At 44.7% G+C, this 26,020-nt stretch overlaps 1 protein-coding gene across 1 annotated transcript in view; it reads left to right on the forward strand.

Annotated features, from left to right (window-relative positions):
- Positions 1-26,020, forward strand: part of LOC144762435 (dynein axonemal heavy chain 5-like) — a 1,437,549-nt gene that overhangs the window by 188,282 nt on the left and 1,223,247 nt on the right. The window contains exons 10-12 of the mRNA XM_078647616.1: positions 2,129-2,255; positions 6,695-6,805; positions 7,437-7,540. Coding sequence (XP_078503742.1) covers positions 2,129-2,255; positions 6,695-6,805; positions 7,437-7,540 — 342 coding nt within the window. The remainder of the gene's footprint in view (positions 1-2,128; positions 2,256-6,694; positions 6,806-7,436; positions 7,541-26,020) is intronic.

Below are 26,020 nucleotides of genomic sequence, written 5' to 3' on the forward strand. Positions count from 1 at the left end.
TTTTGTAAAGGGTTTTTGCAAAATGCAGCCATGAAATTTTTAATTTTGCATAATTCTAATCTGGAGAACGAGGGCAACGTTAATAGACAAAGAGAACAGGTAATCTAGTGCACCCCACTAGAGACAACAGAGAAAGGCAGGGGTGACCTAGCACTTGGAAACAGCAGAACAAGTAAAAAAAAATCTAAAGCTCACAGGTAATCCTCAAACAGGCTGCTAAGGAAGACTTTGTTTTCAGTACTGGTGAATGCAGCTGAAAGGCCTTACAGTGTGCAGATCCTGTTGCTAGGTGCCATTAATGGGCCAAGAAGGAGTGAACCTTAGGGCATCCGGTAAATCTGAAGTCATTTATAAAATCCTGACCTGCTCCATAACAGCCAACTCTAGCACCTTTGCCAAGTAAGGCTATTAGATGTTCCCAAAACTAAATAGATGACTTGTCTAAAGAATAAGGGGGCATATTATCAAGGGATTTATCTCCGCTTTTTTGGCTTTAAAAGCCAAGAAAGCAGAGATAAAATTATCTTGCTATTACCTAGCTGTCGCTAACACCAGTTAGCGACAGCTAGTAGGAGATAGCGACCATCTTGGGCCCCGCTTTGCATGTCAGAGATATTTATCACTAATGACATGCAAAGTGGGCGTGCCAAGATGTTAGCGACTGGAAACAGTCGCTAACATCGCTATCTCCTATTACCAACTTTTGGAGATATTCGCGCTAAGCGCGAATATCTCCAAAAGCTAACACCTGCCCTGAGCAGTTCTTAGCCATGTTATCCAATGGGAGGTGGATAACATGGCTAAGAGCATTAGCTCGGTAATGCATGAATATCGCTGACTTTACAGCAATATTCATGCATTTCGGCCAATTTTTATCGCTTAGGAGATAAACCTTGATAATAGCAAGGCTCCTAAGCGATAAAAATCGCCGCAACAGGGCGATAAAATTATTGCCGCTAAGCCAACATAGCGATAATTATCGCTAGTTGTTGGTAATATGCCCCAAGATTCTTTATGAGAGGAATTACTCTAAAGCAATCTGGGGCAATTACTGTGGACAAGGATGAGTTGATATTGGCTAGGACCAGCAGACGTCAATATTCAAAAGATACAGAAATCCTCTGTAATCCTGCACATCAGTTTTTTAACAAATGCTTTTACAATGAAGGGGAGACAGTACATTTACTGTTAAAGGGATCCTTGGGCACCAATATGTGCATTACTTAAAACTTCTTAAAAACTAATGGTGCTGAAGTGGCTGGTTAGATGTGGACTGGAATACCTTGTTCAGTGAGTCACAATATGTGAAGGAAAGGTTAGTCACATCTTCACAGAGGCTAACCAAGAGTACTACGAAATCAAGATTTTAAAAGTGTACAACCTTTCAGTTTCAAGTTTTAATTTTTTATAGATGCTGTGCAATATTTCTCTTTCCAGGGCAGTATATGACCTGTAATACAGAATTTTAAGATTCATTACCTCCTCATCCATTTCTCATCCCGCTCCCCAGGCACTCCGCGAGGAGAGGCACTCAGCACTACAACACCTACCAAGCACACTCTAAAGGAAAAAAAAACAGCTCTGCCCCCCCTTTACTATTCAAGGGAGACAAGGGCAAAGCACACCCTGACATACAAAGCCTACACAACCACTCTTTAAAAGAGAAAGAGAGAGGGAGGGAACGTCAGTAATGGGGTGAGGAATTAGAAATCAGAGTAATGAAGATTACTGATAAGTAATCCAAACATTTGAACCTTTGGGCCCTTCTCTATCGCATATTACTAATGCTCAAAGTATCAAAGGGGTTATTGAAACCACATTCAGTGACCCACACATTAAGGTATGGCAGAATGGTCCAACTTATACCCTAGAGGGTTTGGGAACTCGAACACGCTGCCAGTCATCCTGGGAGTATGTAGGCACTTCTACAATATGATAATATCAACCCAGAGTTCAAGTTGAATTTCAGACTTGTGTCTCTCTTGAGCCCCTAAAAATGGCACATTGGTCCAACCTGACTGCACTGAAAGTTTTAAAGCCATTTTGATGCTGACAGTATTCTAGTTTAACATAATAACAAACATCAGGAGAAATGTTTGGGAATAAAGTTTACATTTTCCTGTTACAGTTTAAGCGATTGTCGAGGCAGACTGAAGGGGTGCGGAAACCCAGCAGAGAAGACCTGATATTGGACGTCGATAGTGACTCTGAAAGTATCAATGAGTTCACTGGGCAAGAAGAGCAAACAGCCGCAGGTACAGTTTCTGGAAATATCCATTCAGATGCCTTTGAGTGTTTTTACAGATGAAGTTTGTAAAAGGTTATACGTTTAAGAACAAACCACTTTTGCTGAACAAGATGCAACAGAGAGTTTAGTAGACAGAAATAATGTTTAGAGAATGCCTATAGATGGTTTTTGCCACCTTTGTCGAAGACGTATTGTCTCCAATACATCAATACACAGATTGGGCTTTAGGTGAGCCACTTGCTCCTGGATAGATGTGTCTATCTTAGTTGACGCTCCTGACTTTGTTGGCATTCCTCCATATTCTTGCATTTGCCCTGCCCTTGGAGTATTACCTTTTTAACATCCTTTTGATAGGATGAGTTGTATGTTTCCAATGCTGACACCAGGAAACTATTTTTCATTTTCATTTGCTTTCCAGTGCTCAAAGGAGCACATGGCTTATCGTGATCGCTTTCTTCCTCACTTACCAAATGCTTACCACTACCCTCCTGCTTATCCATTTCCTCCCCCTTTGCTCTAGCTTAATTGTTTCTTTAAGAATTCTTCTTATTTTTTTAACTTTAAAATACGTTGTGTGGGGGTGCGGCAGCTTCACTCTGCTCCTTTCTTTTCTGCTTGTTCCCCCTCACATTCCCTCTCCTCCCACCCACATCCGCTCACTCATCCATTGTTCCCCTTCCCCTTCTAGCTTTAATTTTAAAATGTTCCTTTAAAAAAAAACACTATCTCAACTGGAGCCACAGGGGAAACACAGGGAAAAGGCCGTCCCCCACTCATATCATTTTCTACACTGATGGCCTTCCCTTACGAATTCTGTGGTCATGGACCCAAATTAACTTCTGCTATTTTTATCAATACACTAAAGGTGCTCATCAACCTTCTAGCTTCGTGTGCTGATCCCAGTCACTGATTTTGGTAATAAAACCAACTGTATGTATGTGCAAGTGTGTGACACCCTCACTGAATCATACGCCCTCACTCTACCCTTCTACCTGAAAAAAAGGGGGAGGGGGGTTGACAGTGCCTCACGGGAGCAACACCCAGGGGAGGATCTAGCAGGCTGGTACTCGCCTGGATCCTCACTTGTCATCATCAGCTACTGTCAACCATGAAAGTAAAGGGGAATAAAAAATGTGCAGTGAAATCAAAATGTGCAACTACTGTTAAGTGACCCTCTGTAGGTATAATAGAACCCCAGGAATTCCAGTTCTATCCTACCTCGGTGTTTAAAAAGAACAGAGCTAAACTGGCAACTTTACCTTTATTCTGTGCTGTTTGCTCATTCTATTAAAAACAAAAACCAACATGTTTCATCACCTATACATATATTACCGGTGATTTCATCAGGGTTTTGCCGGGTCAGCATGAATTTTGCACTGCTGGATTCTCCCTATATTGTACCTGCAATGGAGAGAGGGCGAAAAAACACACACACATACATACAATGTATTCATTATATCTCAGTTGGGTTGTACTTGAATTAAAATTTCAGTTTGCTCAGACTAAAAATATCTCCACTTCTGAGACATTTAAAAAGCGTTTTGTTCTTCATACATTACCAGGTGGCCTTTTATAGTGAGCCTACCCGCCCCCCGTAGAAGAATCTGGTGTACACCACAGTGCTATTAGTGTATTCCGATGTCCGCCTGCCGGTCGGATTTCTATAAAGCAATATGGGGAGATAGGGCGGGTTATATTGAGCTGCTCATGTATCCTCCTACTCCTATCAGTCCTCTCGCAACTGTCTCACAACTGTTTGTATGTCTGTTTAGCTGGTTCATACCGCCCGCTCTAGCTACTCGTCCTAGTGCCATTTGACCCTCTCTCCCAGGAACCCCTTGCTTAGGGCTTTGATGGAAACCGCGTGAATCCTCCCTGTCTCGGGCATGTTCTCATTCACCCTCTTGGTGCCTAACTCAGCTTACGATCGGCCTTCCTAGTCTAGCGGAAGCCGTCGTGGCGAGCCCCACCTAGCGGCCTCTATCGGTCAGTTGGAGTCTCTCTTACCGGTATCGAGCTACGGTCTGGCTTCCGCTCACCCCGCCTCAATGTGGCGTTCTCCGGCTGTTTGTTTTCAATCCGAAAAGTTCCGATCACGTGGTGCACGTCTGTTGGGCTACGTCGATAGGGCGCGCTCACCGTCCCCTCGACGTGGGTGGCGGCCATCTTTGAATGGATCAACACGATGTTTACAAGTGATACTACAACATGAATGCATGTCTTAGTTCTTTGTCCATACTGATTACATTCGGGCAGGGGGGTGGGGGGGGGGGGGGAAGGTTATTTTATTCGTGATTTTTGAATTTGTTAACGAGTTCGTTTCTTTTGTCTTGGCAATTAAGTGGCCTGCCCTCTACCCATCGGCTTTCTTGGTCACAGGTCTATGTATCTGTTTGCTGCTTTTGGGCCCTATATTGCTGATAGCCTATTCCATTCTATGGAGTCGTTGAGGCCCATGTGGTCCGTGCCCTCCTCAAATATCCAACGGGCCTCTTTTTTGTGTAGCCTGTTGTTCATATTGTGTGAGTCACCTCTTACTGTCTCAATCACCACCCACCGAAGATCTCGGGGCTGATGTTTAAATTCTTTACAATGTTGAACCAGTTTAGTTGTCAGTTTTGCCGTTTTCAGTGTACTTAGATGTTATTGAATCCTTATTTTTATTTTTCTGCTTGTTAGTCCAATGTAGTACATACCACATGGACACGCCAGTCTGTAAATAACATTACACGTATTACAGTTGCTGAAGTTGTTGAGATGCCAGGTTTTGCCACTTACTCGGGTGATAGATTTAGTCTTTGTAGTGAGTACACAGATGGTGCAGCCCCCGCAAGGATAATGACCAGGTGGAATGCTTGAAACATCCTCCTTTATTTGAGGACGTGAGTGAACCAGCCGGTCCCTCAGACTGGATGATCGCTTAAAAGCGAATCTAGGTTGTGGCATTATCATAGAATTGGTACTCAAAATATGCCAGTGTTTTCGCATTATCTGCCGAATCTGTGTTGAATGTGGCCCAAATGTGGTTATCACCGGGATGCAGTCATGTCGCTCTTTACTCTGTTGTTCCAGAAGGGCTTCCCTTGGGGTGTTCAACGCTCGTTTCCTTGCCTGTTTTACAATTTTGTGTGGATATGCTCTAGCAACTAGTTTATTGGTTAGCTCCTCTGTTTGCTCCATAAAGCTAGTTGCTGAGGAGCAATTCCTGCGGTACCTCATGAATTGCCCCACCGGCAGATTGTCCCGCAGAGCCCTGGGATGAAATGACTCATAATGTAGCAACGAATTCTTGTCTGTCGGCTTTTGGTGGACAGTTGTTACAAGTTTACCGCCTCTGGCTTGTATGTCCAAGTCCAGATATGTTGCTTTTTGCCGGTCCACAGTCCATGTAAATTTGAGGCATGGGTCCAAATTATTCAGCCACTCAAGGAACCGGTCTAGTGCCTCTGTGGACCCCCTCCATATGCATAGGATGTCGTCTATATATCTCTTCCAGAGGACAATGTTCCCCTGGAACAGATTAGATGCATGATGGATGTAGTTTGCCTCGAACTGCCCGACATAAATACATGCCAGGCTGGGGGCAAATGTAGCCCCCATTGAAGTCCCAGATGTTTGTAGATATAGTTGTTCTTTGTAGGCAAAAAAATTGCGTGTCAACGCAATTTCTATGCACTGCAGTACAAAGGTCAATGCAGTGTCGTAGAACCACTCCCATTCCCCCAGGGAGCGGGCTGCTGCCACCAGCGTTGCCTCCTGGGGTATGTTCGTGTATAGTGACTCGATGTCGATCGTCACTAGACACTGTTCACCTGGGTCATATTCCACTGTCTGGAGGTGTTTAAGGATGTCTGTAGTAAAAAAAAGAAAAGTAATTTGAGAATTTGTGGGCCCAGCAGTTTAAGACCGCTATTGATCCACTCACTTATTTGCTTTTGCGCTCCTGTGGAGTTTTTTGCAATTTAACTTACTATTCGAAAATGAAGTTTGTTCAACTGTGAATGGTACATGAAACTTAGCACCAAAAGCCATAATGGTGCCTGTGCATGTGGTGTTATAAGATGGTTGCATGTGTGTCGTGAAGCACCGGTGGGCACTTTGAAAATATTTTTCTAACTTTAAAAAAAATGCTTTACAAATAAGTATTGGCAAAACTAATAGCTTAAAAAAGTGAAACATATTGGTTAATTGTTATTGTTAAGCAAGGATGGTAGTCCATATTGCACACTAACAGCCAAAAACTGACTTGTAATTGACAGTACAATATAGTTGTAACTATATGGAAAGTGTTGTGGCGCTGAAGACACCTTTAGTTTTTTTAATTGGGTATTTTCATGCATATCTACATCAACTCTTGTACTATTTCGACAAAAGAGCTCTTTAAATGGATTCTAGGTTGTAAAGTATCTGTAACTGATTCACTTGTTTACATTTGGTTCTTAACAGTTAAAATCCTTATAGAAACCGTCAAAGACTATGTACTCATGTTCCCTACTCCTCAAGATGACGTTGATGATAATAATACTAATGCTAATAATACATCTAATATCATAATAAGTAATTTAGTAGTAGCAGTAGAAATAGTAGTAGTATTATTTTTATTCTTCGTATTATTAGAATTATTAGTGTTGTTGGTATTGATGTGACCGTGTTGTTATTACCACCAAACTTAGTGCCTAGCGCCTAGCCCCCGTGAATTGGGATGGGTGAGCAATTGAGCTGTGTACACATCCTAAACGATAGTGGCAGATGTGCTCAAAATAACCATACAGTTAATTAACTCTAGCTTTTGGGGATCTGGACCAACTGGTGTTTATATTACACCTCATACCTTTACTGTATCCATGCTGTCAACTCTGCATGTCTCATTTGTGGACAAAGAGTCAGGCCGTCATGTCTCAATGTTATATCATGTGGTCTCTTTTATATTAGGAAATAGACCGGATGTCAAAAGCTCACTCAAATTGAAGTCCCAACCTGCTCATTCTACCACAGGCAGAATATTCAATATGTGTGCCTTGTTAAAGGTGGAGCAGCAAATAGTTGATCATCTGAATTAGTGAGGAGCAGAAGAATAATTTTCCAACATCACCTAGTAAATGAGAAGCACTATGAATTAGAAACATTTCTCTGCCAGCTCATTGTTTGATTTCAGTATGATTTATTAGATGTTTCTATTTCAACGTAGATCCTACTAAGGCAGACGTTGCTGTTTACCAGGCGGAACCGTTCAGGCAAGCATTGAGTGCTGGGGGCCCCCTGCAGACACTCATAGAAGAAGATGAGGCTCAGGTACATTTTATTATTGAAAGTCACACAATACACTGCTGAAATATTTTTTGAGGTTAAAAATAATGTTTATGCTTTTGGCTCAGACATTTTACAAATTATTAAAGTTTTTAATACAACTGTTGCATTTTTAATGTAAGTGATATTTTTGATTTCAATCTGTTTGGTAAGTATTCACACATTCAATCTCGCTCTGGACTCTCCTTTGAGTGACTCCCTTATCCACAGAACCATCACAGTTCACTCTTCTGCTAAGCACACACCTCTCTCCAGATAAAAATTGTAATTGGAGTGCATCGCTACTTACCTGCTAAAGTAGGAGAGTCACACACTATGTACCTCCTAGAACCTTAAGGTCTTCTACACTGAATCTGGCTTCCATTCCTAAGATATGCTGCGTCCGCACAGGTGGCCACTCCTTGCAGGTGCTGTCTCTCCGGCAATTGCCCAATGTAACCACATTTAGGAAAATGCGTAAAACCTGGCTTTTCCGGAACTAACCCCGGGACTCTCGCCCCGTGGGGCAGCTTCAGGTCTGATTGAGTCTTCAGCGTCAGGACATTCCACACTGAGTAGCTGTGTGCTGTGTAAATGCCCTTTCATTCATTCATGATCTCAATAAATACTGTCATCCCAATTTTCCTTAAACTATTCCCTAATTAATATTTTACTTCCTTCGACCACTTTTAATGTTTCTTTACCTTTCTGCAAAAACTGAGCGCCGTTATTCTACCTCAGGGACAGATTAGACGTAAAATATAACAGACGTATTATTTGCCCCACCCATCACTAAATGTAAGCAAATAACTGAAGTTGTGTCCTGTCCCTAAAACACTGAGTAAATGAGGCAAAAAGTGGAATCAAGGCGAGTAGTGGTTGATAGGTGCAGTGTCTCGGTCTTCATTTTTCTGGACCTAGTAGTTGCATTTGATTACAGCGGACCATCAGATCTTGGGTGGTGGTCACACCCAGGAATCTGGTCTGGCACCAGCAGCTATTAGCTGGGTTTGCTCCTTAGTAATGGATAAAACTCAAGCAACCTTCTTCTGACCTCTCTGGTCCTAGGTCCTGAAGAATGACTGTGGTTGTGGATCCCCCATGAATTTCTTCGCACCCTAGTTTAACATACGTCTTACAGCTAGGGCCCATCTCATGCAGTGTCTGGAATTCTTCTCTTAAATGTGTGTTGATAATAATCTGGTTCTCCTGACTTTGTGAAGAGATCTGTGAGTCACTCCACATTTCTATCAAAACTGCACGCCAGGAGTCTGAAGTTGGATAGGGAAGTCCTGACTAATTATGAACACAGAAAGTAAACACCATAGTGGTTGCTGCTAGAGAGCACTATTGAGGAGATGCTTTCTGGTCAACCATTAACCACATCGCTGCTTAAGAGTTTCCCCTGCTGTGCTGGACAGCAACGAAAACGGGTGTGGTCATGACAAGCTCAGCTCGTCATGAGCACCTGAGAGTTGCGTGCCATGACGAGCTGAGCTCGTCATGAGCATGGAAGGGGTTAAGGCTGACTGTTCACTGTTGAAAGTTGGAAGACACGTCTGAGTCGTGTTTAATATCCAGGTATCTCTCACGATACAGGTTAACACGGTCTTGTAAGCATGTTTGTTTCATCTGAGAGTTCTTTGACAGAATTTGCTGTGTGTGGTTGCTTTCATAATTGGTACAACAATAGACTGTGGTAATGCCCTTCATCTGACCTTGACGAAGTATCTCTTAGGAAGCTGCTACTTGGTGTAGAATGAAGTGGCCTGCGTGCTCTGCATGTTCCCCACCAGGCTGCATTACACAGCCTGATGGGGAACATGCCCAGGCCACCAGTCCCATCTGAGTGCTGATCTACGGCTCTCAGACCAATCATAACTTTGCATTGCAGCATTGTGAGTAGCTTAGAGGAGCCTGGGTGCTTCCTCGTTCTGGGACTGCGGAGAAATGGAGGAGAGACGTGTCGCCGCAGAAGAGGTAAGTGGTATTTTTTGTTGTGTGTATTTTGTTCCCCCAACCCTCCACCCTCATTCCCTGCCAGCCGCTACTGGAAGTGACCTAACCGGTTGGTATGAAAGAAATCTGTTGGACAGCAATTGAGGGTCTTTGCAATAAAAACCTATGATAATCGTTTAAAGACATTTTGTATATGAATTCATCAGGAGGGAGGCACAGCGGCCTCCAGCTGCTTAGAAGTTTTCCGCATTTTTTTTTTACGGAGTTTTATATAGCGCGAACTTGACCCGAATCGGGTATAAGAGCACTTTACATTACATGAGGACACATGAATTTGTTTTTTTAGGCTCGTGGAGATTAAGTGATTTGCCAAGAATCCCAGGATATTCAGCGTCATTGCCGAGACTCAAATCCAGTTACCCAGATTCAAAGTCAACCATCCTAGCCGTTAGGCCAACTCCTCTCCTCTCAATTCCTTAAGCTCCTCATTAAACCAAATGGCTGACTGTCATTTTATAGAGGATTTGGTCTCTCTGGGTCTGATGGGAGCAATGCCATCAGCTGCCTGAGCAAGCCAGGAATTAACCGACCTGTTAACAGGCTCCATGCCACCACTCATATGGGGTGGATGCAAACATTCCGTAAAGGACCTGCAGAGACTCAACTTGCTCCTAGTTCATCCATACAGGTAACACCCTCTACCCTCAATCCCCCCATTGACCTCCATATTGTCTGAAGATTGTTTCACCAACACCTCCTCGCCCCCTGCCTAAGTAGAACATGTGGTGCAGGAATAGAACACTTTACCCCACATGCTTTTACTCCACATGCCATCATCCTGCATTTTTACACCGCAAAAACTTTTACAACGCAGGGCTTTACAACCCAATCCATTACAATGCAGTCCCCATTCCAACACAATTACTATTCTAACTCCAGAAGGTCGTTAGTTTGGGGAATGCGCTGTAACAGTTTGCGGTGTAAAGCCCTGCGTTGTAAAAGTTTTTGCGTTGGAAAAAATGCGGAGTAATGCATGTGTTGTAAAGGATGTTTCCCGAAGAATGTATACAATTCTGGAACTGGGAAACATGGCGGCCGCCGGCTAGGGCAGGTCGCGTCTCTCCAGCGGAGCTCCCAATTCCGTTCCCGTCCAGGTTGAAACATAGCGGAAACATAGCGGAAATTCGGCAGATGCGGCAGAATCAGACCACCTTACCGCTCACCGCTTCATTTTCGGCAGTACGCGTTCTGTCTATCTCCTTTCCCCGTCCACTTGAGCCTTTGCCTGTACCCGCCCGAGTCCCTCAGACTATCAGATTATCGAGCACGGCGCATGGACTTGCTCACCACCGCCGCTTGATTTGTTCGGCGTCCTTCGACCCCCTGGTCCCCCTTGGACGACGCTTGCAGTGCAGTGATGTGCGGAGGCACCCAGCGCATTTGATACCAGCCCTGTGCCCGGCGGATCAGGTCAGTGTTAGTGTTTGGAGCAACTGCCCGGCGGATGTGTGGCCCCGAGGTCCTACCTCTCACCTCTCTTCCGCGGTGGGCCGAGGCAGCCGTGGAGCTGCGACGGAGCCGCACTGCGACGGCGGTTCGCGGGAACTTCGGAGGCAGCAGCAGCCTTCATTTAGTTCAGAAAGGCTCGGCTGCATTGAAGGGGGGTTGCCTCGACCCCTTAAAATCAACGCGACCGGGGGTTGAGCCTCCCCGCGTAGATAAACATAAGTCACGGGTACGCCGCCCTAGAAAAAAACCTGAGGCAAAGATTTCAACGGAAGGAGCAGAACGGGCAGTGGATACCAGCTGCGATTGTGACCCTGATTATCTTACAAGTAAGGAGACCGGGCGTGGGGGTCCCAAAGGTATCACAGAGGTCAGGCACAGCGAATTGAGGGTTCCAGACACTCCAGACACTGTTACTGATATTCCTATCGACCATGAGCCAGGTCTTAGCGCAGGGAGTGAAGTAGAAACTATCACTAAGGAGGGTATTCCAGGGCAGTCAATTTTCGTTTTCACTAGTAAACCTACTAGCAAACACACTGCCATCGTCCCCCGGGTTTCCGACCTCAAGCTCAGGGTAAAAAAAAAAAACAGAAACAACTATAATACCGCTGTACGACTCCCTCGCTTAGGACATTCTTCAAGGTACTGCCGCAGGTCCTAGAAGTCACGTGTAGAGCGGGGGAGAGTAGCCCTCAAGATAAAGGGATGAATGGTCTAAATAATACCCAGGGGTCAGTGTCCCCGATCCTGGCGATTTCGGCCTCGGAATCAGCGGACAACATCTTAGAGGAGCAAGGGTCTCTAAATCTACTTGCCAGCGGGAGTAACGAGGAGCCGGCACCCTTAGATTGTGAAACTCGGGAAGAGGTATCTCTGGTGACACTCCTACATGAAATCAAGATTGGGTTTGCTGACTCTAAACATAACCAGCACGAGATCAAAGCAGCGTTTGACGCCCTTGACAAAAGAGTAGACCTGCTTGCCGAAAGGACAGATACTCTAGAAAGTACTGTTGGCGAATTAAAAGCTAAATTGGAATACGCAGAGGAAAAGATACAATGTCTAAGACGCGATGGAGACATAACAAAGGAAAGAGTGGAATCTTTGGAAAATTATTCACGGAGAAACAATATTAGACTCCTGAAGGTCCCGGAAGGAAAAGAGGGGGGGGGGAATGAAAAAATTCATCGCCTCATTGCTTAAAGATTCCCTGAATTTGGAAGAATCTGTTGAAGAGCTAGAGAGGGATATTCAGCGAGCCCATAGAGACCCGTTTCGCTTAAACTCGGGGAGAACAAAACCCAGAAAGATCCTAGTGAATTTCCTAACCTACTCCACTAAGGAGAAAATATTAAACTTGGCACTTAAAGCCACATCTTTAAAAGCCCCAGACTTCTCATTTGTGGTTAGGTCTGATCTGTCTAAGACAACTCTCGACAGACAGTGGGAGTTGGGCCAGAGAATGGAGAATTTCAGGGGTCTGGGGGCCACTGTGCAGATGAGGTTTCCCGCCTTCCTGAGGGTCATGTACAATAATAAAATGCATAACATTCGCTCCCCTCTGGAGGCGGACGAACTCTTAGCCTCTATAAGAAATCATGAGCAGGGAGCTCGTTAGTGACTAATATACTAAAAGGATTAGGAGATCATGAGATTAAGCTCTCTGTAACTTTCTTTCCCCTTCCTTCCCCCTTAGTTTGTTAACACTCCGTAGTACCTTATAGTTACTGCGTGCTCGTGTCGACGATAGTATCGGCCTTTCAGATACGTGAACCTAATTTAGACAGCTCCATTTCATAACTCTATTAGTTAGCTTGTATAACAGGAGCATAATCAAAAACAAAAAAAAATCACGGGAGGGTGTTTCAAAAAAAAAATATATAAATAATTTAAAAAAGGGGGAAATATAGTAGAGAAAAGAATGGAAAAAAAACTCTAAGAGGGATAGAGAAGATCAGTAAAAAGGGAAAAGAGAAAAAAAAAGGGGGGGGGGAAAGGTAAAATAAGACAAAAAGGAAAAAGGGGGAAAAAAAAAAAGGAAAAAAATAACTTTCCTATGAGGATTCCTCTAAAAAACAAAAACAAAAAAAAACATAAACCTTGGTTCGGTCGGATCGCACCGCTTACATAAGCAACACGTAACAGGGCCGGGCGGGGGGGGGGGGGGGGCTCCCCAGAGGGACAAATCTGGCATCATCGGCCAGGTCAAGTAAGGGAGGGTTTTCCTGGGAGGGGGGGAGGGAGGGGGTGGAGGTAAAATTGCAAAAAATCCTCATTTGTCAGACAACGTTCTAAACATACAATTCACACCATACACAACTCAGCTTCATTCAATTCACTTTGGGAGTAGTATACTCTTGAGAGATCTGATGAGTTGGTGGAGGGGGATTGATATTAGATGTCTAGGATAACATTTTTGTCCTGGAATGTCAATGGCCTGCGGGTTAAGGGGAGGAGGCACAGAATTCTACAGTATTTGAGGGACTCCCCAGCGCAGGTCATTGTCATCCAGGAAACACATCTTCTTCAGCAAAAAGTGAAGGATATGTTGAGGAAGGTTAGATGGGTTGACAGTTTTATTTGTACTAACCACAACGCTAATATTCGGGGTATCCTTATTATTTTTAAAAGGCAAGTTAGAGCACAGATTATAGACCATGAAGAAGATCATAGTGGTAGGTGGCTCTATGTTAAAGTAAGTTTAGAGAGTAGACCGTACAACTTGGTGGGTTATTATGGCCCCAATCTGGATGACCCCTCATACCTGTATAAAATTCAGAACCACTTATTAACAACCCACGACCCAATAATTTGGATGGGCGATTTTAACTTAGTATTAAATCCCAAATTGGACAAATCCCCCAACTCTAGGGCAGTAACATATGTGAAATCCAGGCAAACGCTTGGGGTGATCATGTCAACGCTTGGATTAGCAGACTTCTGGAGGGAGAGAGAGGGTAACGCACCTGGTATATCCTATCACAATTTCAAATACAACCACAAGTCTAGGATTGATTATTCTCTGTTTAGTAATGCACTAAGAGACTCCCTGGAGGAACTAGTTTACTCACCATCACATCTATCAGATCACTCTGCCATCTTCTTTACTTTAAAATCAGGTCAGCTAACCACACATACGTCTTGGTCATTCGACCATACTATCCTTTTAGAGGAAGAGGAAACTGACCTCCTTATCCAAGAAACTAAGTTTTTTATGGATATTAACATAAACTCAGCTCGGTTGGATATTGTGTGGGAGGCTTACAAAGCAAATTTACGAGGTTATATTACCAACAGGGCCTCTTATCGAGGAAAAAAGTACAGGGCAATGATTACTAATATAGAACAGGACATTGCTCTTATCGACCAATGCATCGGCTCTGGAACTGATACTAATGAAGAGAAGAAGCAACGGAAGCAATTAAAGGAGAAGTTAGAAAATATCCTTCAAGAGAGGGTCGCAAAGAGATGGGCAATAAGTAAACTTTCAAATTTTGAATATGGAGAATCCTCGGGCAAAGTCCTAGCCTGGAAAATCAAATCCGACCAGGCCAAAAAATATATCAAACTTATCAGAGTAGAGGGGGAGACCAATGGAAGAACTTCCACCACAGACATCGGGGAAGCCTTTCTTGTTTTTTTTCAACAAATATACAAAGAGGCGATCTCGGATGACCCGGTGACCAGGCTTAGATGGTTAGACGAGATAACTCTCCCCACTCTTACCCCAGAACAAAGTGAACGTCTCGACAGTCCAATTTTGGAGATAGAGGTGAGCGAAGCTATTAAAAAGGTGAAGCGGGGCAAGGCGGCTGGACCCGACGGTCTCCCTGGGGAGTTACTTCGGGTACTGGCACCCGAAATCATCACAACACTTACTAGACTCTTCAACAATATCTTATTAATGGGGGCCACCCCACCTAAATCTTGGGGTGAGGCAACAATTGTCTTGATTCCAAAACCCGGGAAAGACCCGGCCAAATGCGGCTCCTACAGGCCAATCTCACTTTTGAATAGCGACTACAAGCTCTTTGCGGCGGTATTGGCGACGCAGCTGGGACGTGAAGTAGGCTCAATTATCCACACGGACCAGAAGGGCTTCATTCGAGGTAGACAGCTCTCAGACCTCACCTATGATTTAATTGGGGCAGTGGACATCGCCTCAACCTTCTCACTTCCCTTGGCTATTATGACTCTCGACGCAACAAAGGCGTTCGATAGAGTAAACTGGTCATATCTAGCTGAAGTCATGAGGAAATTCGCATTTGGGCCTAATCTCTGTAGGGCCATTGGCCTTCTGTATACTAACCCTAGTGCTAGTATTTTGGTGAATGGTATACGTACCCAGTCCTTTCAGATTAGTAGGGGAACGAGATAGGGCTGCCCTCTATCCCCCCTTCTTTTCAATATTTATATTGAACCATTTGCACAATCTCTTAGGGAGGACCCAAGAATTGCCTCATTTGAATATGGAGGTTGGAAAAAAAGGGTAGGGCTCTATGCTGATGACATAGTAATTTACACTAGTGACCCCGCAACTCCTTTTCCCATAGTGGTAAAAACGGCCAAAGATTTTGGACATATATCGGGCTATGATATTAACACTGAGAAGACAGAGCTTATGACATGGAATATTATCAATCCAAGCGTTGTAGTGACACCCTCAATCCGTTACCTTGGAGTTAAAATCACGCAAGATATAGACACCTTGGCTAAGGCTAACTTAGAACTGGTCTTCCAAGATTGTAGAGCCTTATTGAAATCCTGGGCAGGTCTTCGACTGTCAATTTTTGGTAAAGTTAACATCGTGAAAATGTCAATCCTTTCGAAACTGACCTTTATTTTTAATTCCATTCCTCTGGCATTTGATTCCAAGCAACTTCATAAATGTCAGCAGGAAATTAATTCTTTCATCTGGGGCAATAAGGCTAATAGGCTGGCCTGGAAAAAATTAAGGAGGAGGAGGGGAAAAGGAGGGCTTGCTCTCCCAGACTTACAGTATTACGCGTGGGCATTCCAACTGTCCCACACAAGAATGCTTTTGAAGTCACCAGATACATCTTCAAATGGGAGATTGTTCAAGGCAATGCTGGTGGGGGCAAACCTTCCGTTAGACGGGTTTTTATTTAAGTTCGGAGATCGAAAGTTTTTTAAAAAGGTGAGGCATAAGACTCTTTTAACGGGCTCCCGCTGTGTTTACAAGACTGCTTGGCAGCCCCCCTTATCGATGCTGGGCTCTCAAGATGGGGTGAACTGATATTCGGAGGCCTCCTGATAGAGTGGGAGGAGCTTAAGGAGAAAGTAGGGCCAACTTTGTCAAGATTTAAATACATCCAAATCAGCAGATGTGCCAGAGAACTAATTAGGAAAAATTCTAATATAGGGAGACCTAGCCCCTTAGAACAGCACCTAAGGAAGTTGCTTTTTGGTATTGGTCCATCCTGGAGGAAATAGACGGAGACTTCAAATTGCCAATGGAGCTATGGGGGAATGAAATTGTTCTACTGGATGAGGATTTGTGGATAAAATATTTTTCTCTTTTGTATAGACTGGTTAAACCCGCCTGGTTGAGACGAAATCACTTGTTCACTCTACATCGAGCATACCTCTCCCCTTTACGTCTATCTAAATATCAGGAAGGGAAATGCTGTAACAAATGTCAACTCCCAGCAGCTTCAGATATCCACATGTTTTGGGAATGCCCCCACATCAATGCTTATTGGAAAGAGGTTAAAGTTACCCTAGACTCAATTCTTAAGACCAACATTCCTCTTACTCTACCATTAGTCATATTCGGCTTTGATCAGAACATCACCGGGGCTGCGCGGTCTCTCCTATTCTACGCTATCCTTCTGGCAAGACGGATGATATGTATACACTGGGTAGATACCACCCCTCCCGCACATTCCGCCTGGCTAACATCCCTCTATGAAACATCCAAGACAGATCTGGCTAGATTTTTTTTCTTTTTTCCGGTTCGATGGGGTTTTTTTTTTTTTGTTTTTTTCCCCCCCCAATGGTCCGATGATTATGCCCACTTACTCCATGGCTCAGTCGAATGGTCTGCCCCGACTCCAATATTTCTGTACTGGCCTAGCAGGCATGAAGTTGCCTAGAGGAGTATCAACAAGGTGCAACACATCTCCCGCCAATCCGAAATAAGTTTTGCCTAGTTCGCGAAGCGGCTCAATTGTCAGGGCCTGGCTCCCGAAGGCAGAGAGGTGGTTGGTGTGTTTCCTTTTTCTTTGCATCTATGGAAGAGGTGTTGGGCAGATGAGGAAAAAAAAAGAAAAAAAAGCATGTTTCCCGTGGTACAGTATCCCTCATTGTGAAGGAGTACACCACCATAGTTCCTTTTTTTCACTCTTTATTAATATTGTTGTTATAGCAATGTTTGGAAAGCGTTTTTACTCCTTTTCTCAGATTGATGGCATCCATGTTCTGATTTTTTGCCAATTTCTCTTGATAATGGGTTGTGAAGATGACAACTATCCAACCTGTTGTTGTTTTTATTGGACTTTTCACACCGCATACAATGCGTCATGGAACATTTGTCAGGTGGTAAGACACTATTAACCCTGTTGTTTCTTTTTTTAAAGTTTCTTTTCATGTTATCATCATAAACAGCAAGGCAAAAAAGTGTAGCATTTCTCGCTTTAACAAACGTCACATAGACACTGTTGTGACTCGGGTACATAGTAAATACAGTGTAAAGCACAGACGACAAGCATTTACAATGCAATGGTTTCGCCTTTGGAAAAGTTAGAGCTATTGGCATTGCTCATGACATTTCTTTTTTTTTTTTTTACTTATAAATAAATGGCATTGTTATTTACATTGCCAACGGCTCTGAGAGAGAAACATTGAACATAGGGGGGTGGAAATGTTTTTTTTTTTGCAGAGTTTTTTATAGCGCGAACTAGACCCGAACCGAATCAGGTATCAGAGCGCTTTACATAGCACCAGTTACGTTACATGAGGACACACTTTCATTTTAGGCACAGGGAGATGATTAAGTGATTTGCCCAGAATCACAGGAGGTTTTTGGCGTCGTTACAGAGACTCGAACTCCCAAATCCCCAGGTCCGATGTCGAGCGCCTTAGCCGTTAGGCCAACCCCTCTCCCCTAATGTTGTGGGGATCACACTGGGGACAGAAGAAAAGAGCTGATAAACCTATGCACTCCCACGGAGTACAATCCGAGCCAAAAAAAGTCATCGAATAAGAAGCAAATAAATGAGATTGACAATAAACACAACCAATGGTAAGCAATGGACAGGTTGTAGGCACACAGTAGGCCTTTTGCAATCAGACAAGTTAAACTACGTGGGCTGGACCACAAAAAGTAATGTGTTCACGCTGCGTCCAAATGTCAGGAAGTTAAGAAACAAGCATGGCCAGTACAAATAAGTATGACCTTAATGGGCTGCACTATCAAAGACACACTCATCACTCTGAACTCACACTAGCACTGTTCATCCCCTGCACTTGTAATTGTGGTTTGGCTGTATGTATGTAGTAGTGTATGGATGGATGGATGGATGGAGTTTATGGGATGGATGAATATTATGGATGTCTGGATGTAGTGTTACATGTTTGGAATGTAATGTATGGATGGAGTGGCTAAAGGATGTATGCTTTGGGATGTATTGTTGGATGTAGTGGGATGGATGGATGGATGTATGGTGTGGTGTTATGAATGAATGTAGTGTGGTGATGGATATATGGATGGATTAGGGGATGGCTGGCAGAATGGAGTGGATGTTTTGTATGGATGGAATGGAGGGAGGCTATGGATGGATGGAGTGGTGGATGTAAATAGGGATTTAGTGGGATGGATTGTGATGGATGGAGTGTGATGGTTGGATGCAGTGGGGGGATGTATGGATGGAGTGGTGGGATGGATGGATGGAGTGGGATGGATGTATGTCTGTTGTGGGGGTATGAATGAATGTAGTGGACTTTGAAGCTGCGGATCCAGGTTCGAGTCTGGTTAGAGGCTCAACATCAGTGTGATTCTGGGCAAACCACTTATTCTACCCGTGCCTAAAAAACACATGAATGTGTCCCTCCATAATGCATCTGGCGCTCATGTAAAGCGCTCCGATATCTTGGGGTCGAGTTCAAGCAGTATAAAAACTGCAACAACAAAAAAAGATAATAAGTGGCTGAGGTGGGATTCGAACCCATGCAGCTAGAGTAAAAGGCTCATCCAGGTCACTGGCGTGCAAAAATACAAGGGCTGAATATACGGTGCTCAACTACTAGGAGTGGCCCGGCTATGCCTCAAGAGGGTGTGGCTTAACGGCCAGATCGGCCGACTGTGAAGCTGCGGATCCAGGTTCGAGTCTGGCTAGAGGCTCAACATCAGTGTGATTCTGGGCAAACCACTTAATCTACCCGTGCCTAAAAAACACATGAATGTGTCTTTCCATAATGCAACTGGCGCTCATGTAAAGCGCTCCGATATCTTGGGGTCGAGTTCAAGCAGTATAAAAACTGCAACAACAAAAAAAGATAATAAGTGGCTGAGGTGGGATTCAAACCCATGCAGCTAGAGTAAAAAGGTCACGGGCGTGCAAAAATACAAGGGCTGAATATACGGTGCTCAACTACTAGGAGTGGCCCGGCTATGCCTCAAGAGGGTGTGGCTTAATGGCCAGATCGGCTGACTTTGAAGCTGCGGATCCAGGTTCGAGTCTGGCTAGAGGCTCAACATCAGTGTGAATCTGGGCAAACCACTTATTCTACCCGTGCCTAAAAAACACATGAATGTGTCCCTCCATAATGCAACTGGCGCTCATGATAAGCGCTCCGATATCTTGGGGTCGAGTTCAAGCAGTATAAAAACTGCAACAACAAAAAAAGATAATATGTGGCTGAGGTGGGATTCGAACCCATGCAGCTAGAGTAAAAAGGTCACTGGCGTGCAAAAATTCAAGGGCTGAATATACGGTGCTCAACTACTAGGAGTGGCCCGGCTATGCCTCAAGAGGGTGTGGCTTAACGGCCAGATCGGCCGACTTTGAAGCTGCGGATCCAGGTTCGAGTCTGGCTAGAGGCTCAACATCAGTGTGATTCTGGGCAAACCACTTAATCTACCCGTGCCTAAAAAACACATGAATGTGTCTTTCCATAATGCAACTGGCGCTCATGTAAAGTGCTCCGATATCTTGGGGTCGAGTTCAAGCAGTATAAAAACTGCAACAACAAAAAAAGATAATAAGTGGCTGAGGTGGGATTCGAACCCATGCAGCTAGAGTAAAAAGGTCACTGGCGTGCAAAAATACAAGGGCTGAATATACGGTGCTCAACTACTAGGAGTGGCCCGGCTATGTCTCAAGAGGGTGTGGCTTAACGGCCAGATCGGCCGACTTTGAAGCTGCGGATCCAGGTTCGAGTCTGGCTAGAGGCTCAACATCAGTGTGATTCTGGGCAAACCACTTATTATACCCGTGCCTAAAAAACACATGAATGTGTCCCTCCATAATGCAACTGGCGCTCATGTTAAGCGCTCCGATATCTTGGGGTCGAGTTCAAGCAGTATAAAAACTGCAACAACAAAAAAAGATAATAAGTGGCTGAGGTGGGATTCGAACCCATGCAGCTAGAGTAAAAAGGTCACTGGCGTGCAAAAATACAAGGGCTGAATATACGGTGCTCAACTACTAGGAGTGGCCCGGCTATGCCTCAAGAGGGTGTGGCTTAACGGCCAGATCGGCCGACTTTGAAGCTGCGGATCCAGGTTCGAGTCTGGCTAGAGGCTTAACATCAGTGTGATTCTGGGCAAACCACTTATTCTACCCGTGCCTAAAAAACACATGAATGTGTCCCTCCATAATGCAACTGGCGCTCATGTTAAGCGCTCCGATATCTTGGGGTCGAGTTCAAGCAGTATAAAAACTGCAACAACAAAAAAAGATAATAAGTGGCTGAGGTGGGATTCGAACCCATGCAGCTAGAGTAAAAAGGTCACTGGCGTGCAAAAATACAAGGGCTGAATATACGGTGCTCAACTACTAGGAGTGGCCCGGCTATGCCTCAAGAGGGTGTGGCTTAATGGCCAGATCGGCCGACTTTGAAGCTGCGGATCCAGTTTCGAGTCTGGCTAGAGGCTCAACATCAGTGTGATTCTGGGCAAACCACTTAATCTACCCGTGCCTAAAAAACACATGAATGTGTCCCTCCATAATGCAACTGGCGCTCATGTAAAGCGCTCCGATATCTTGGGGTCGAGTTCAAGCAGTATAAAAACTGCAACAACAAAAAAAGATAATAAGTGGCTGAGGTGGGATTCGTACCCATGCAGCTAGAGTAAAAGGCTCATACAGGTCACTGGCGTGCAAAAATACAAGGGCTGAATATACGGTGCTCAACTACTAGGAGTGGCCCGGCTATGCCTCAAGAGGGTGTGGCTTAGCGGCCAGATCGGCCGACTTTGAAGCTGCGGATCCAGGTTCGAGTCTGGCTAGAGGCTCAACATCAGTGTGATTCTGGGCAAACCACTTATTCTACCCGTGCCTAAAAAACACATGAATGTGTCCCTCCATAATGCAACTGGCGCTCATGTTAAGAGCTCCGATATCTTGGGGTCGAGTTCAAGCAGTATAAAAACTGCAACAACAAAAAAAGATAATAAGTGGCTGAGGTGGGATTCAAACCCATGCAGCTAGAGTAAAAAGGTCACTGGCGTGCAAAAATACAAGGGCTGAATATACGGTGCTCAACTACTAGGAGTGGCCCGGCTTAACTGAAAAGTGCAGAGCATGAATGGAATGTGATGGCAATCAAAGGACATGGTTGGTCTTCACTGTTAGCAACTGTCCACAGTGAGGGCAGAAGTGAGTACCAACAGTTCAGATGGCAGACACGTCAAAAAAGACGGAGCAGCGCCATGCCTAGTTCGCACGATTTGTGGTAGGGGTGTAGTGTGTGCAGGGGCGGCTGGAGTTTGTACCCAGTGTGCAGCAGGAGGTGAGTGTGCGGGCGGCGCAGCACCTTACCGAGCTCGCAGGCCGGAGACACGGACATCGGGGGGGGAACGGGCACACGGACAGCGGGAGGGGGGCGGGATAGGTTTAAGAAAAGCGCTTAGCGGCTCTCGCCAACCACTCCGGCTAAAGGCACTTTCAAAATGACGAAAACATCACGGGACAAAAAATAAATAAAAATACACGCCCACAGCCACATGACGTCAGAAAAGAGGCAGGATGAGAAAAACATCCCAGGAACGCCCACGAGTCGCCTCGGTGAATGACGGACGCCTCTGTCTTCCAATGGCTAGCCTCCATTTATGGAGCTAGCCAATGGAAGAGAGAGGCTGAACTAAAGCACACAGTGTAACTCAAAAGATTTCGACCTGTGCCAAAAAGCTGCGCGGCGCAGCTTTTCGCCAGGTCGAAACCTAAAAACATCTAGTGGGGAGCATATATCCGCAGGTACAGATGTTATTATGACATGACAAACATGAACATCATTGAGGCTCTTCAAGGAGCAGTCCTATAATGCCTCAATTATAAATGCACATTTAGTTACAGTCAAAGGGGACTACAGTTGCAATCTCATTGATCTCTATGCACATTTTACAGGTCAGTATTCTCCAATCATTCATACAATTAGTGCATAGATGGGAAAATATTAATCAACATCACTCAACATTTCCTCCTCATCATTAGCAGTCCTCCTGAGTGCCAAATAGGTTTGGTACAGGTTCCGTATGTCTTTCTGGCAACTACGGGGCGGCATAAGGTCATGATACGCATCTGATTAAGTATAGCAGTATACTATATCAGTGTGCCACTCCTACACTGTGGAATTTGAAACCTTTAGCCAGCGTATTGCCACCCTGCGACATGCCAGGAGTAAACCCAAAGCCACTAAGCGCCTTTTTGGGACATCTTTATCATAGCCTAGTAGGGCCAGTAATGGAGTGAACATCAAGGATTCCCTGGTAATGTCATCCAGAATCTTAACTGTCTCAAGCCAAAAGTAATGTACTCCAGGGCAGAATCATGCTAAATGTTCGAAGTCGGCTTCGTCCAATCCACAGCGCAAGCATTTAGAATCCTTGCACAAGCCATACTGAAATAGGCGAACAGGGGTATGGTATGCCCGATTAAGAGATTTAAAATGCATAAGTCAATGTCGGTGATTCAAGGAGAGGTTAGGAGTCTGAGAACAGCAATGGGCCCACTGCATTGTGCTAATCTCTATACCTAAATAATTTTGCCGGGCGCAGCAGCCCTCAGGATCATCAGACTGCCGAGCCTCTTGCGAAAAGGAATATAGCTTCGCAATGATCCGTAATGGCGAAGTTGCTTGCAATAGATAGGTTAGAGCCAGGAGTTCCAATGGTTCCAGAAGGGAATCTTCCAATAAGGCACGCATTGCATGGCGCACCCTGTGATAGTGAAATCGTGTCAGTATGGGCAGTGCCTTGTTCTGTCCACAGACCTGCTCCCAGTCACAGAGAACTCCATACTCAAAGAAGTCGCCCATATATTGTATGTTGAGACCATGCAATGCTGCAACTGTTGCCTTCTCCTGTCCCAGTGAAAACCCTCTACACCACTCTGTTGGGAGGCATTGAGAGTATACCAAGGGTCTCTTTAAAAAGTCCATGGACTTCTTCCACAGGCTCTGTGTGGTGCCCGTGGGATCAATCACATGAAACCGACGCAATGGCCTATCAAATAAATATTGGGGTAGCGAAAACAGGAATACTGCGTCGGGCTCCAAACAAAGATGTGTTCAGTCTGAAGGCCCATGGAGAACATACACTGTGCCGCCCTATAATAGGTCTCCAGATCTGGAGTCTTAAGTCCACCTATTTCATATGGGAGAGTGAGCATGTCCCAGCACACACGCAGCTGTTTACCAGCCCACGCTAATCGAACCAATATGCTGTGTTTGAAAAAACCCATTAGGCAAGAGTATTGGGATATTTGCACAAAGAAACACAAATCTGGGGAGTATTGCCATCTTTATGAGAGCTATGCGTCCACACATCGAAAGGGGTAGGCGACTCCAATGGTCTACCACTTCTGTGAGGCAATGCACTGCCTTCCCATAGTTATTGCACAGCATGACTTCCGGGTCTGAGTGAATTTGTATACCTGAAAAACTAACAGGATCTGTCATTCAAGTTAGCGGAAACTTCAATAATACAGGGGTCGTAGCGGAGGTAAGTGGAAACATAAGGCACTTCCAAGTGAATACATAATCCTGAATGGCCACCAAAGAGTACAATCTCTTTAAGGACTGGTGAAAGATTTTGTTCAGGGTCCCGAATGTACAAGAGTGTATCTTCAGCACATGCCGAAAAGATATGTTTGTAATGTGGAAAGTAAATACCCCGATGAGAGTGACATTTCTGCAGCTCATAGGCCAAGGGCTCTGCGAACAACGCGTAAAGCAATGGGGATGAACTGCAACCCTGGTGCGTGCCCCTCGTGATAGTTAATTGTGCCTACACCTCAACATTGAGGTGTACTCGTGCCGTCAGTTCAACATGGATTCTATCCGTGGCATAATGGCCTAAGTCCATAACCTCATCCTAAGCCAGCTCATTATATTCCTCCAGTTTATCTAGGATATTGCTCAAAAGTGTCTGGTCGGCCCTCTCATCATGTCCATTCTCCAATGTGGCCAAGTCCCTTTCTAACCTTGGGAGGCGGTCCCGAATTGAGCAGAGCACCCCAGCATGCTTTGAGATAGTAACCCCACAGATGTAGACCTTAAAAGCCTTCCAAATAGTGGTGACTTTAGTCACCGAGCCCAAGTTGATCCGACTGTAATCATCGATCTCTTGTGCCAGCTTTTGGTGAAACGCAGTGTCTAACAATGAGTATTGTGGGAAGCGCCAGGAAAACGCCCATTTGGGCGAGTAGCGAGTAGAGCGAACCTTAAGTGCCTGTAAAGTAACAAGGCAATTCTGACATGTTTGAGGTAGGGGACAGCCCGGGAGTTAGACCTACCATGGCAAGATGGATCCAGTCTCAGGGAGAGAAGTTCATCAGCCGTATAGATGATCTGCTAATCGTGGGAAGGCAAACGGGCAGTATGAATTGAACTAAGCGCGGGCTGAGTGCAGATGGGCTTGCCTTAGGCTCGGCGCACCGTTGGCGCGTCCGTGCACTGGCCCGATTTATATTGAGTGCCGGCATTGACAACAGGCTCAGGCACTAGACCGCTAACTGGCCCAAAATGGCAGCTGGAGCTGTGTAAAACTAATGACGAAGCTTCCTCACCCACCTCGAATTAAGTGCAAATGCAGTAACGAGATACAGGTAACAACAATTCCTCCACCAGTAGTTCCCCTGTTTCAGAACTCAAAAATTGTGCAAATGAGGCAAAACAACAAGTATGCTTTAGTCAGTGAAACCGTCACAGCAGAGGATTCTAAATATCACAGCACTACCAATGCTAATAAAAAAATCAAGTTTTTAAATGTCTTTTAAAGAGTTAAAGCATTTTATTCGTGGGTACAGATCTAACATAGCGACGTCCACGCACCGGCCCGCTTTATACTGTATGCCGACATTGACAAGCAGCTCAGGCACTAGACCTCTAACTGGTTCAAAATGGTAACCGGAGTGGTATAAAACTATTTATTTATTTATTTATTTATGCGTTTTTATATAGCGCGGACTTTACCGGAAGGTGTCAGAGCGCTTCACAATAGGAACAGAACTGATACATGAGAACATTACAAGTGAACAAATTACAAAAGCAAACGTTACGCTACATGAGGCAAAAGTGACAATCGTGAGCAAACAAAATACAAGAGGTAGCAAATGGTGCAATACAGGAGAAAAAAGTGATGTGTGCAGGTTACAAAAGCGTACAAAGTACAAGTAGAGGTAGAATACTGCAATAAATGGAGGACACTCAAACACAAGAACAAACGTTACGTAGGCAATGGTGGCACTTGTGCAAGTATCGAAAGCAAATAAAATGTAAGAGGTAGTAAACAGTGTGTTACAAGAGAAAAGTGATGTGTGCAGGTTACAAAAGAGT

Source organism: Lissotriton helveticus, chromosome 6, assembly GCF_964261635.1.
Source record: "Lissotriton helveticus chromosome 6, aLisHel1.1, whole genome shotgun sequence".
NCBI lineage: Eukaryota > Metazoa > Chordata > Amphibia > Caudata > Salamandridae > Lissotriton > Lissotriton helveticus.